Here is a 13157-nt window from a genome sequence, read left to right as displayed (position 1 = left end):
CTGAATATATTTAAAGAATAGATTTTTTTTTTCTAATTAATAAAAAACATAATAGCATACCAGCAAAATAATACACAAATTATTAAGGAATCAACAAAACAGTGAGTTTTTATGTTTTTTTTTAATTTTTTAATCATCACATTATTATGCTGATGTGCTATTATTGTTCCCTCCCTCCCGAAAATATCTAAAAAAAGATATATTGTAAGCTAGTTATGGAACGAGGATGAAATTAATGACTATTACAGTCATTACAACTTAATAGTTTAGCATTTCTGACTGACTGTTCGTGCTTTTAAAACACAGAATGTTAAATATATATCAAAACATTGACCCAAAACTACTCGTGGAAACAAATAAACTTATCGTGACTTGCCAGCAAAGCAAATGTTTAAAACCAAAAAGTTGTGCAGTTAATAAACTGGATACCATTCTGGTATTTGTTTTTCCTTCTGTAATAATATAGTTTGTGAAAATGCAAAATATGGAGTTGGAGAATTTAAACACATTTATGGTATAATTAATCTAGTGGGTTGCTTAGGTTTTCAGGTGACTCACTAAACTCTGGAATTATACTGGACTTTACCTTCATACAGTCGATGGAACAAAATGATGTAAAACTGGTTTCCAGTAAACTGTCATTATTTTCTTATTTGAAGAAGCCAATTTTAAACAGCTATGTATCGTTAATTGTAGTATATGATCAAATAATGTTACCTACACAGATGATATGTAAAGACCAATTCAGAAATAGATATACTTAATATACTATTCTTATGTTCTTATTTATAATTATTATAACGTGTTGTTTCGTTAGTTGGATACCCTCGTTGTCAGCGGTATTTTCAGCTCTTGTTACCCTTGACTACACAATTCTGTTTCAGTTCTGAGAAAATGAAGTTGCGAATGCTTAGTTTATCGATTAGCCGTATTCTTTCGATCGTGTTCATCGATCACTAAACCTTTTTCTTGTTTAATGCAACTCACTTCTACTTTAAACAGAGCATTTACAAGTATGAACTAAAACTAAGGATCACTATCTTTAACAGTGACGAAGATGAATGTTTAGAACAGTGGTTCCCAAACTTTTTCAGCTTGTTACCCAATTTAACATGCCACATTAAGCATGTTACCCCTTTCACAAAATGTTTTCAACATTGATATATATGGCTAAATTAAACTAGAGATATATTGCACTTTATTTATTACACTTTATTTATTTACAATTTATTTATATAATTTATTTACACTGAATTACACTTTTAATTATTGTATTTGATCATTGTGCATTTCTAATGAATATTGCCAAAGATGTCAAGAACATCAGTGGGATGGATGGAGTTGCATACTTGAAGCTAGTTTAGGAATTCTTGGCTTTGTGGTTGAAAGTGCCAGCCTGGCATCATTTGCAACATTCAAGCGAGTCCTCTTTTTTGTTTTCATCCCCAGCACGGTTGAGAACCCCTTCTCGCACAGATACGTTGTTGAGAATGATACCAACAACTTCAAGGCTCTCTTGGACAGAGTTGGCGAGTCAGCTAGTTGTGAAATCCAAAAGGAATCTGCATTTTGGTTTTGAAATTTGACTTTCAAGGCTTCATTTGCTCGCATTGTGATCCACTCCTCCTTTGCAAAGAAATCATCATCATGAATGGCCTCATCAGGTACAGAAAAGGGATGAATGATCCACTGAAGACTGGCTGTTTTTAGGTCACTCTCTGGAAAGTAGTGCTGCATGCTTGTTTCAAGCCCCTTCAAATGGGCGCTCATCTCTTTGTTGATGGTCTGTAAAAGCGATCCAGTATCATAACTATTCTCCTCAACAAACTGGTCTAGGTTGGGAAACTGAGCAATCACTCCTTTCTCCAAGCGTCGAATCCAGAGTCTCAGTTTTCCCAGAAATGCAGTTACAGTGTGATGGGCATCAACGACAGTCGTGTTTTGGCCCTGGAGTTGCAGATTATCACTGTTCAGCTCCGCAAATATGTCAGCCAAGTAACAAAGTCGAGCAAGCCACTCTTTATCAGTGAACTTGGTAGCAAAAGGAGATTCTTCTTGCTTCAGAAATTCCTGAAGAGCCGTTCGGAGCTCAGTGACTCGACGTACAACCTAGCCTCGTGACAACCAGCGAACATCAGTGTGGTAGAGCAGAACTTGATACTGCTCTCCCATTTCCTTGCACAGCTCCCTGAATATGCGCGAATTCACATCCCTGGACTTGATGAAATTGACGATTTTCAACACATCTTCAAACACTAATTTCAGATTACCAGGCAGGCTTTTTGATCCAAGAGAGTACCGATGAATGATGCAATGATCTACAGATCTGGATTCACAGCTTGTATCCCCGTAATCCACGATTACGACCCATCATCCACGGAGACCTAGATTAAAAAAGAAAAACTATTATAGATTGCGTCAGTTAGTCATTCTTACTTATCTTTTGCGTTATAATTATATGTTTTTAATTTAATTTAATTTATTTTGGTACTTTAGTATTTCAGTACGACAGGCACGATACTTTTTTGTGAATTATGTATAAAATATTAGCTACACTACAGCTACTTGTACAATAAATAAAACTATATGACTATATGCCATGTAATTCATTGTATTTATACTAATCTAGACTTTATATAAACATCTCTCCCTACCTGTTGAACGCTGTTCCAATCCAATCCATTCGTGGTAAAGAAACTGTTGATGATATTGAAGATATCTTCTCCCTTCGTGGTTGTCAGCAGATCTTCGCATAATAAGAACTCTTCTTTGATCTTGTCCTGGTGGACGTAACGAACGAACCCAAGGAGAACAGCACAACTGGCTACGTCACACGATTCATCAAATTGCAAGGAGAATTTGCTATATGAGCTTTCCATGATCTCTGTTGTAACTTGGGACATAATATCTGATGCCATGTCATCGACTCGTCGGCGGATTGTGTTGTTTGATAGAGATATGACACTCAGTTTCTTCGCTTGATCCTCCCCACATACCTTGCTTACCATCTCGTATGCACAAGGCATAATCAGATTCTCTGCAATGGTGTGGCATTTTTGTTGTTCGGCAACTTTATATGCAACAAAGTAAGATGCTTTGACCGCAGCTTGAATTTCAGATGAACCGAACTGGATATTCTTCAATGCTACAGCCCGGCGCTGAAAATAAGCCTGATCCTCATTTTGAAGATTTGGATGGCACTTCTGGAGGTGAGCTGAGAGTTTTGATGGCTTGAGGCTTTCATTTGTCAACACTTTGTAACATACTACACATTGTGGCCGATCCTCTCCACCAGAAGGTAAATTCACAAAGCCATAGCGAAGAAAGGCGTCAGAGTAGGTGCGCTTTTTAGACATTTTATTGTTTAATCTGCAGAAAAGAAAAAAAAACTGCATAAAAAAGTGTGAACAATGTGAACTTATTATTTATTTTTTCTAGATAGCATTAAAAGAGCTTATTCAGCATAGGAATGATGTAATAGTAGGTAAATACTAACTATACTGCACAGGACAGTACACATACATACCAGGTTTTGTCTACCTCGGCTGATGCTCACATAGAAACTGACAGTGTGAAATAGAGGCAACCTCAGGCAGTGAGTGACGCGTACTGGACACGTCGATGAGTCATCAGGGTTACTGAGTGACTTGTGTTCTGAAGCATACTTGTCAAAATACTTTTAGGTTACCACACACTTAGATACATATTTTTTCTTTTCTACTACTGTATATTAGTTTTTGATGTTTATTGTTATTTGGTTTAACTTTATTACATACTTAAAATAGGTTTAATTTACAACTTTACATACTAAGACTAAGTTAACATTAATCCTAATACCAGCTACCTCAATGTTTTCTTGATTTTCAGAATTTTAACTTTTTTTCTGCCACTCCTCCATTACCCCCGATAAATTGTTAAATTACCCCCAGGGAGTAATTTACCCCCAGTTTGGGAACCACTGGTTTAGAACAATGACGTGAAACCAACAGTATTACAAAACGTTAATAGAGTTCGTAATAAAATAAGTATATAAAGCATGGTTGTATCAGGAAAAATAGTTAGATTTGAAAAAGGAAGTTATTTGTTTGTTAAGATTGTCTAATTGTAACAAAATCTCTACTTATATGGCAAGTAACGAAAGCGTTTTCTACAATATATTATTTTTCATGTTATAACACTGAACAATTTGTTTCCTTTGTCGAATTTTCTGCAAAGTTACTCGGGATCATATGTGCTAAACGTTCCTAATTTTGAAGTTACAGATTAGAGGGAAGGCGGCTCGTTACTAAACGTCACCCATCGGCAACTTGTGGAATACTCTAATCGAATAGCGAGATATGATCGTCACTCTTATAACGCACCCATGTCCCTAAAGTTAGGGGTTTAACGATAACGGGACACGAACCAAAGATTCTCCGTCCGACGTGGGTCACACATGATTTACCATATAATGTCTAAAGAGAAAAACAGACTAAAGAGATTTCAATGTTGTTTCATCTTCGTTGTTTACATATGATCTAACCTATGCCTATTTATGCACGAGACGGGAAAAAGGAAATGCTTCGTTCATGAATAAACTTATTACATCTTCCATATTACATATTCCTGTTTTCATTTCCTCGGTAGATATTCGTATGTGTGAGAACTGTTATGTCACATTTATCAAATGTCTTTCTCGCAAACATTTAACTTAAATATTTAACTTAACTCACTATATGTTAACATGTAAATAGTTCATCAGACTTTGACGTAACAGCATGTGCATATATATATGTATATTTATCCTATAGTGTTAATCCTTTTTATGCTTTTGGTTTAGTGCTGGTGATGCATTGTGTTCACTGTAAACCGCTCATCTGAGCAGATACGTTGTATAGTAGAACAATATCTTGTCTTTGAATTTTTACTTAAGTAATTGTATATTGCACAAAAGATATATTTTGGTAAGTTATAAATGGGGACGTTACCTGAAGAAAAAATGTTATTCAGTTGAAAAGTCAACAAAAATAATTCCCTGATTTATTTAGACTGTTACTTACAAGTAAGAACATATAACTACAGAACTGAAACATTTGCACTTGTTTGGATTAAGCAACAAAGATAAATCTGTTAGCAGTACGTTACAATGTGCAATAGAGAGTTAAACTATTTCATTGTATTTTTTTACGTATAATCAAAGACTAAATAACTTATAAAACAAATAAACTTAGAAAGGTAGAAACTTAGTGCTTTGGTTCTTTATAACATATAAAATGTAGAATATCTTAGCCAGCAAACTTCATGACGAATTTATTAAAAGTATCTGAAAAATGTTTTGAAAATCATGGATGGCTTGTTCTTTAACTTTAGAAACAATTAACAAGTACTATAATTTAAGAAGACAAGTGATTCTTAATTTTATACAATGTAAAACCCTAAGTATTTCAATATGATGTCAATGCTTTTTAAACATGGCTTACAATAAGAGAATATTTGTAACAAATTTGAAAACATTTCTTTGAAAAGCTAAAATGATATTGAAAACTATCAAAAATATGATGGTAAAAACTATATGTAAACTTTTGACATTTTAAAGAATTTATTTTAAAGACACTGAGATTCTCATAATCTGCATATCTTGTGATACAAGTGCTTATTAGAAGAAATAAAACCATAAATAATCCAGAAGAGGATCCGTTAACTGCACTCTCGAAGATAATAAGGCTTAAGATATTTTAACGTTTTTGATCTAGAGAAGCTTTCGAAACCCAAATGTGAAAAGTTTTGATGACGTAATCAAAAGACACGGCCAGTTTTGTATTTAACAGTATTTTATTGCTACACTCACTAGAGAATGAAACAACCCACTTTTATTAGTAAAAGTACATGTTAATGCTTTATACAAAAAACTACGTGCGCAAAAATATTTACAAGATATTATAAATAAGTAAATATGAAAGCATTGAGTAGAATTTCTTAAACAAAATTTTTCTTGGTTGAAAGTATTACAGAAATTGTTGCGTTTATGTTAATTATATACACACAGAAAAAACAACAACTTAGATTCAAACTGAAAGCATCATAAAAGATGTCTCTTTTCTTCATGTGCACTGCTATAAGCTGTATTTTTATTGTTGTAATTTAGTTGACAGAGTAAGCTGATAGTCATGATGATGTGATAATCGAGAGGTTTGTCAAGTATAGATTGACAATAGTGAACTATTTACAAATACGAACAGACAGTGAATGAAATTAATGAGTATTTAGTGAATTTACGAGTTCATTTTCATAAAGTTGTTCACAGTTCAGTGCTAGAAGTGAGGTTTATCAAGTCTATTCATTTACTCGAGCGATTAGTGAGGAAAATATTTAAGTTTATTTGCGAGTTAGATATTTACTATTAATCTCAGAATTTTCTGTTGAAACAGTATTTGTGCACACAGGCCTACGACTACGAGTAACCTAAAATTAGCCTGTGAAAAACGTAATGAGAGAAATAAACTAACTTGTTATCGTTAGGTGGACTGGATTTCCAATTATTTTTACCAAATAATCCTAAAGAAACTGATACAACAAACAACTGATGCCAGAAGTGAAGTTAATTTGGTAAAAAGACATGGAACTTTGACTGAAAACTTAAACCCTAATTGTTTAAAATGACAACAGAACAAGAAGTGAGATTGAAATCTTGTTAGGAATAAAGAAACAGTTAACAAAATGTCAAAAACAAACAGTTAACAGAATGTCAAAAAAGAAACAGTTAACAGAATGTCAAAAAGAAAAACAAATAAAAGAAAAAGAGGTAGAAAATCAGGAAAAGGAAATCTAAGATTGAAAAACCAAAGAGAAACTGAGCAAACTGAAGTAAGATCAAAAAGTGAGAAACGGAAACCTAAAAAGAATTAAACAAAAGTATATAATGCTCAAAGAATAATTAAAAAACAAATATGATAGAACACAAGACTGGTCAAGCTATAAGGGATGTACAGATAAGTTACAACAACAGGCTTGATATAATGCAAAAAACACCAGATTACAGAAAGACTGTAATAATAAAATTGAAGAAGTTAATAGACATTAACAAAGTATAGGAAAGTTGTAATGACAAGATCAAGAAATAAAAAAACAGATTATTTAGATAGAAAAGAAAACATCAGCGACATAAAAAACATCTGGTAAACGAATTGGTAATTGTGAAAATTAAATCAGCCACACCTCTTTCCGCTTCTGCTCAATACTATTCACTTCAAAATATAGAATAATAGAACCTAGTTGGCCAACACCTATTAACATTTCTACTTTGTTATTTGTTGCACAACCTACCTAGACTACTCCAAGTATGTAACTACCAAATCTTGTTTCCGAATTTAGTTAGCCAACTTAAAAAACATTGCTCGATTGAGAAGATGACAGACCATGTTGGAAAGGCATCATGGGAGGCATATCAGACTCAAGTAGAAATAATTTGAAAATTAAACTGGTAGAATTTTAAAGAAGAAACTCTTCATGTTGCTGTCCATTTAAAAGGACCGGAAATAACGATATGAAACGATTTAAAATTTGAGAGCCGTAACAAATATGAAGCATTGGTAGCTGCTTTATCCAACAGGTTTGGAGGAACGTAACACAGAGAAGTATCCAGAGCAAAGTTTTCGAATAAAGTGGAATGAAAGAAGAAATGTTGGTCAAACTTGGATAAGATTTGGAATAGCTTTACCAATTGGCTTATCCAAAAACTGTGAATGAAACGATAGTTTCATTGGCAACTATTAGATTTACATATTTCATGGCAGGCGAGGCTATACGAATTTGAGTGAAGCAACGTATATGTATATCTTTAAAGGATGCGCTTTAGTTTGCAATGAATATTAAATCCACTAAAATCGTAGATAAAATATTACAAGTACTCACTTGAAGTTACTGTATCAGCAGCTCGAGTAGAGTTGTAACATCACTGATTACAATCTAGAAGAACTGAAAGTAATTTCTAGACAACTAGTCTACAGAATGAAGTAATTTCTAGACAACTAGTCCACAGAATGAAGTAATTTCTAGAAAACTAGTCCACAGAATGAAGTAATTTCTAGACAACTAGTCCACAGAATGAAGTAATTTCTAGACAACTAGTCCACAGAATGAAGAAATTTCTAGACAACTAGTCCACAGAATGAAGATATCAAACCCCAAGACAATAAACATTTCTAGTTACACTTTAAAGGTCATACTGTATAGAACAGCAGACACAGTCATGACTGTAAGAAATTGACCTGGCATGATCAGGTAGTTAGGGCGTTCGAAGCGCAGTTTGAGGGTCGAGTGCTTGAATCCTCGTCACATCAAACATGCTCACCCTTTCAGCTGGGGAAGGGGGCGTTTAATGTGACGTTCGTTTTTAAAATATGACTATTTGCCTTACTTCTAGCCTTACACAGCTAAATTAGTGGTATCTAGCGCAGGTAGCCCTTTTATAGCTTTGTGCAAAATTCAAACCGAACCTATAACAAATTTATAACTTTTAGTACCCCAATGAGACAATATACCTCAATGATGAGTCTTCAAATCTAACCAGATATTGTAAAAACAGGAAGGAGCTGATAATATGAGATGATGTCTAATCTGCAAATGCTCGAAATGGATAAGAAGTTCTTTATTTAAAGATAACTGTCTTTGAGTCCATGGATTTATTGAAGAAAGGCTTTGTAGTATGTTAACACCCACTCTATAACTATAATAGTTCAACCTGATTCGGCAAAAAAGTTGGGAACTTTCCTCAATAAATGAAGAAATAAGAGGATTTGATGGAAACAGCAGGTGTACATAAAATTCCAACAAGAAGAAATGTAGAAGTTATCCCTACGTGATGCGTGTGCAATTGACATTAAGAAAGAATGCATATTGAGAGTTGACTTTATCTGGAGAATTGAATGTAAGGTTAGGCTATGTTTAAATAGTTTCATAGTCTACGCCCAGAAAGTTTCTGTGCACTGTATTATAATTGCTATACTAGATGCTAAAGTTCCAGTAATAACGAGGAGATTAATGACTGCCTTATCAGGAAATGAAATACTTATAGCAGGAGGCATTAGAAATCAGTCATTATATGTTGGGTGTAGTATACTGAAACTAAGCATTCCAGTATTGCATTTCATTTAGGGCCCCCCGCTAGTACAGCGGTATGTCTCCGGATTTACAACGCTTAAATCAGGGTTTCGATTCCCCTCGGTGGGCTGAGCAGATAGCCTTTGTGGCTTTGCTAAAAGAAAACACACAAACACACATTTCATTTAGGAGTGATGGTTGAAAGAGCTCTTGTGGAACTGAATAATAAAGATATTATGCACAATTTTTATCTGAGCAAAATTTAGATAAGTAAGTGATAAAATGAAAAAGTACCATGATGTTTTTTGATAATATTGGATTTCATCGAGATGACATGGTATGGTTCTTCAATCCTCTTCCAAAACTTTCATCGAGATGACATGGTATGGTTCTACAATCCTCTTCCAAAACTTTCATCGAGATGACATGGTATGGTTCTACAATCCTCTTCCAAAACTTTCATCGAGATGACATGGTATGGTTCTTCAATCCTCATCCAAAACTTTCATCGAGATGACATGGTATGGTTCTACAATCCTCTTCCAAAACTTTCATCGAGATGACATGGTATGGTTCTACAATCCTCTTCCAAAACTTTCATCGAGATGACATGGTATGGTTCTTCAATCCTCTTCCAAAACTTTCATCGAGATGACATGGTATGGTTCTACAATTCTCTTCCAAAACTTTCATCGAGATGACATGGTATGGTTCTACAATCCTCTTCCAAAACTTTCATCGAGATGACATGGTATGGTTCTTCAATCCTCTTCCAAAACTTTCATCGAGATGACATGGTATGGTTCTACAATCCTCTTCCAAAACTTTCATCGAGATGACATGGTATGGTTCTTCAATCCTCTTCCAAAACATGATGAAATGCAAAGCCAAACTGGTGTTGGAAAGAGTCATACTGTAACTGAAAGAATCAAATGATGTGATTTACACAATATAGAAATATAGACACACCACACCATAGGTCATCTACCTGATGTGCTTCCAAAGATAATCTTCAACCTGTTGAAGATTCCAAGGCTTCAGCTGAGATCAGTTCCAGAGGATCGTTAAGGGTTGGAGCCACCAGTGGATTTTTACGACATCTACCTAGAGAAAACTCTCCCAGTGACAGAACAGCAAGTGATGGGCAAGAAATCATACTATCTGCATACTATAACTCTCGGAGAAGAAAACCAACAAAGAGAATTGGTGAATCAACAATTTAGTGTAATGCTTTGTGTGTGTGTGCGTGTGTCATGATTGCTCAAATAGCTTCACAGCCCAGAAAGGAGAGCAGTATTGTAAGCTATATTTTTAACGTTATAGCTTAGCTGTTTGTTAGATGGAGCTGCTAATTATTATTGACATGACAGTTGAAACGTTTAGCCTGATATCGAGAAACAAGGATATGGCATTTACAAATACAACTAGACAGTATTCAGTGAATTCATAAATTCAGTGTTATAGGTGTAATTTATTGCGTCTGTCCGGTTATTCGAAGGATTAGTGAGGAAATTTCGTGAGTAAGCTGATTTGTGAGCTAAGCATACGATTAGTCTCGTGATTTCTATTGAGACATTGATTGTGTACTTAGGCCTTCAACTACAAGTGAAAGTAGTCTTTAGCAAACTAAACGTTAATGCACAGAGAAATAACCTAATTTGCGTGGACTGTATTTCGGATTATCTTTAACCAGATAATCCAAAAGCACCTACCTCCCCCCCCCCAAAAAAAAAACGCATTATAATAATACCTTATTTTAACATTAGTATATTTCATGCATTGACAAAAAAATTCAGGTGAATAAGTTTTGATTACACTAGTAACAACTTTACTCGAAATTTGTGTACATTTCACAAGATAGATTAAACTACAAGAAAAATAACTGATAGTTAATATAAAATCCAGTTTTCACTTAACTCATAAAAGTGTGGAAAAGTAAAACACTGCCCCAAGATGCACATACTTTGTATAAAGCAAATACATGCAATTACAAAAGTATACTATTATATATTCACATTGTAGCTATGTTAATTCCTTAGTTAATAGCAGATGCGTCGGAACCAGGGGGGTGCTATAACACCCTCACTTTTACACACTTCACTTATATAGCAACTATAACTTATATTAATGTTCATGGGAGGCATGCCCCAGAACTCCCCTAGATTGAGCTGTGTTTGGCAGCACGAGAACTGCTTTTATCAGCTCCTTATACTTCTAATTTCTTATTGCAAGATCTGCCAGTCTAACTAAGCATTCCCAACTCCCTTCCACACACACATTGAATAGCAAATTATTGTATTTAGATCGAGGGTATTGAGACATGATAAATAATTTACACTGCACTCCTTAGACACCACAAGTTTAGATAACCTAAAAGCTAAAGAAATGTAGATATTTTGAACAATAAATCTGGACACCGTGACAGGTAATCTCTGTTAATTTTGTACTTTTGATGACAAATCGATTATATTCAGTCTTATTGTTGTTGTTTCTTAAATTCTGGAGACGTAGATATATTGATTTATTGTCACGTGTCAACAATCTATATAAACAAACGTCTGGTTGTATTGATTTATTGTCGCGTCTCAAAAATCTATATAAATAAACGTTAGTATGTGTATATATATATATCCATCCTTTCTTCATACGTTTTCACATTTCTTGATGAATCACCATCAAAGTTGACCCAGTGATACAGGATGGCATGAGGAAGGTCATTAAGTGTATTTGGTTGGACACCGCCACCCTCATTTATTTTCATATTATAGAATCCTTGAAAACACTATGTCTTTCTTTTCAGTATTGGTACCTTTATATATTTTTACTGAAATTTTAATGCGTATTATGTTAAGACAAAATATCGAAGCACAACTTTTTATTCTTTGTTACAAACGAGGTTTTATTTCACCCGTCCAAAAGATGGTACTCCAGTTAGTAAATAAATATACAATGATTGTAACTGTAGTCACATGAAACATAAGACCGTTATAATTCATCAAACCTTCGGATATTATAACGTGTAGTGTGGTCTGCAATTGGTATCTGAAGTTGATAATGCTACATTTTTTATTTTTATTTATTTTTTCAAAATATATAACAAGCGAATTCCTCAACTGAAATTAATGGATTCCTGACGGTTTCTTTTTCAATGAAAAACGGCAAAATGAGGTTTTGAAATAAATATAGGACATGCGTATCTATTTACTAACATGTATTCATCCACATATTTTTGTGCTTATCAAATATCATACTGTTTCAAGCGTGACAGTTACTGACGTAAACATTCTTGTGTCACGTACTTAGGCCAGCAGTTCTGGTGGTTAAAACTAGAAATCTAATAAACCGAAGTAGATAAATCACGTGTTTTTAGTAACGAGGAAACCGGCATCTTAATACGAAGCTAACGTTTCGTTAAAAGTATTGTGTTACATGTTACGTATCATCATGTATTATAAACAAACATGAACGTATCTATTCAGGTAGACTTCAGTCAAGTAACATATAGGAGACAGCACTCCCGTTACTTGATATGTTAACCCCTTATCTAGCAACAGTGTTTTATTTATCGGTATACGTGACACAAGTTCCCAGAATGTGAGTTGTCACGTGATATTTACACCCCTTCAGATTTGGCAAGTTAAGATAAAAATAACTTTACGACACGTGTCAGGCCAACGAGAGAATGTTCACCAACACAGCAGGCAGAGACGCCATGAAACATTGCTTGTATGTGTACGAATAGATAACCCGGACAAACGCCAAAATTTACACATGCGCACTCTGGTTACTTAGGTCATGCACAGGGCCTAGCAACAGTGGAGAGATAGTTGCTTACTTGCTGTACATGAGTTTCTCACATATGACGTCATAATCGCAGCGCGTAGCTATTGCTGTCTCGTGCTATATGCACTGCTGTTGACTGCACGTCAGCCACGTTCCCATTTTACGCCTTTTCTGTCACTAGCTCCCGTACTGTTTTGTAACAAAGGGTACGTGAATCATCAGTGTATTGGTGTACGAGCCTGACTTGTCTTTCTAGCAAACTTTCCCCTGAAGCAGAATAAATGACGTCATAATTC

General features: G+C 34.6%; 1 protein-coding gene across 2 annotated transcripts; it reads right to left on the bottom strand.

The window, feature by feature from the left end:
- Positions 1 to 2098: 2098 nt before the first annotated feature.
- LOC143251913 (zinc finger BED domain-containing protein 5-like) lies at positions 2099 to 3918 on the bottom strand. 2 transcript variants are annotated; one of them, XM_076503284.1, is made up of 3 exons: positions 3527 to 3918; positions 2655 to 3369; positions 2099 to 2384 (listed from the first exon to the last, which is right to left on the bottom strand). In XM_076503284.1, the coding sequence occupies exons 2-3, from the start codon at positions 3354 to 3356 to the stop codon at positions 2361 to 2363; spliced, it is 726 nt and encodes a 241-aa protein (XP_076359399.1). In that variant the 5' UTR covers positions 3357 to 3369; positions 3527 to 3918; the 3' UTR covers positions 2099 to 2360. The 2 variants fall into 2 exon arrangements, with proteins under 2 accessions (XP_076359399.1, XP_076359390.1); XM_076503275.1 differs by lacking the exon at positions 2099 to 2384 and having other exon boundaries at positions 2446 to 3369.
- Positions 3919 to 13157: the final 9239 nt, after the last annotated feature.

This window comes from Tachypleus tridentatus, chromosome 1 (assembly GCF_004210375.1).
Source record: "Tachypleus tridentatus isolate NWPU-2018 chromosome 1, ASM421037v1, whole genome shotgun sequence".
Taxonomy (NCBI): Eukaryota; Metazoa; Arthropoda; class Merostomata; order Xiphosura; family Limulidae; genus Tachypleus; species Tachypleus tridentatus.
This window is presented reverse-complemented; position numbering and strand designations above follow the sequence as displayed.

Excerpts from the sequence above, each read along its gene's own strand:
- LOC143251913 (XM_076503275.1), bottom strand. The coding sequence starts at position 3,356 with ATGTCTAAAAAGCGCACCTACTCTGACGCCTTTCTTCGCTATGGCTTT.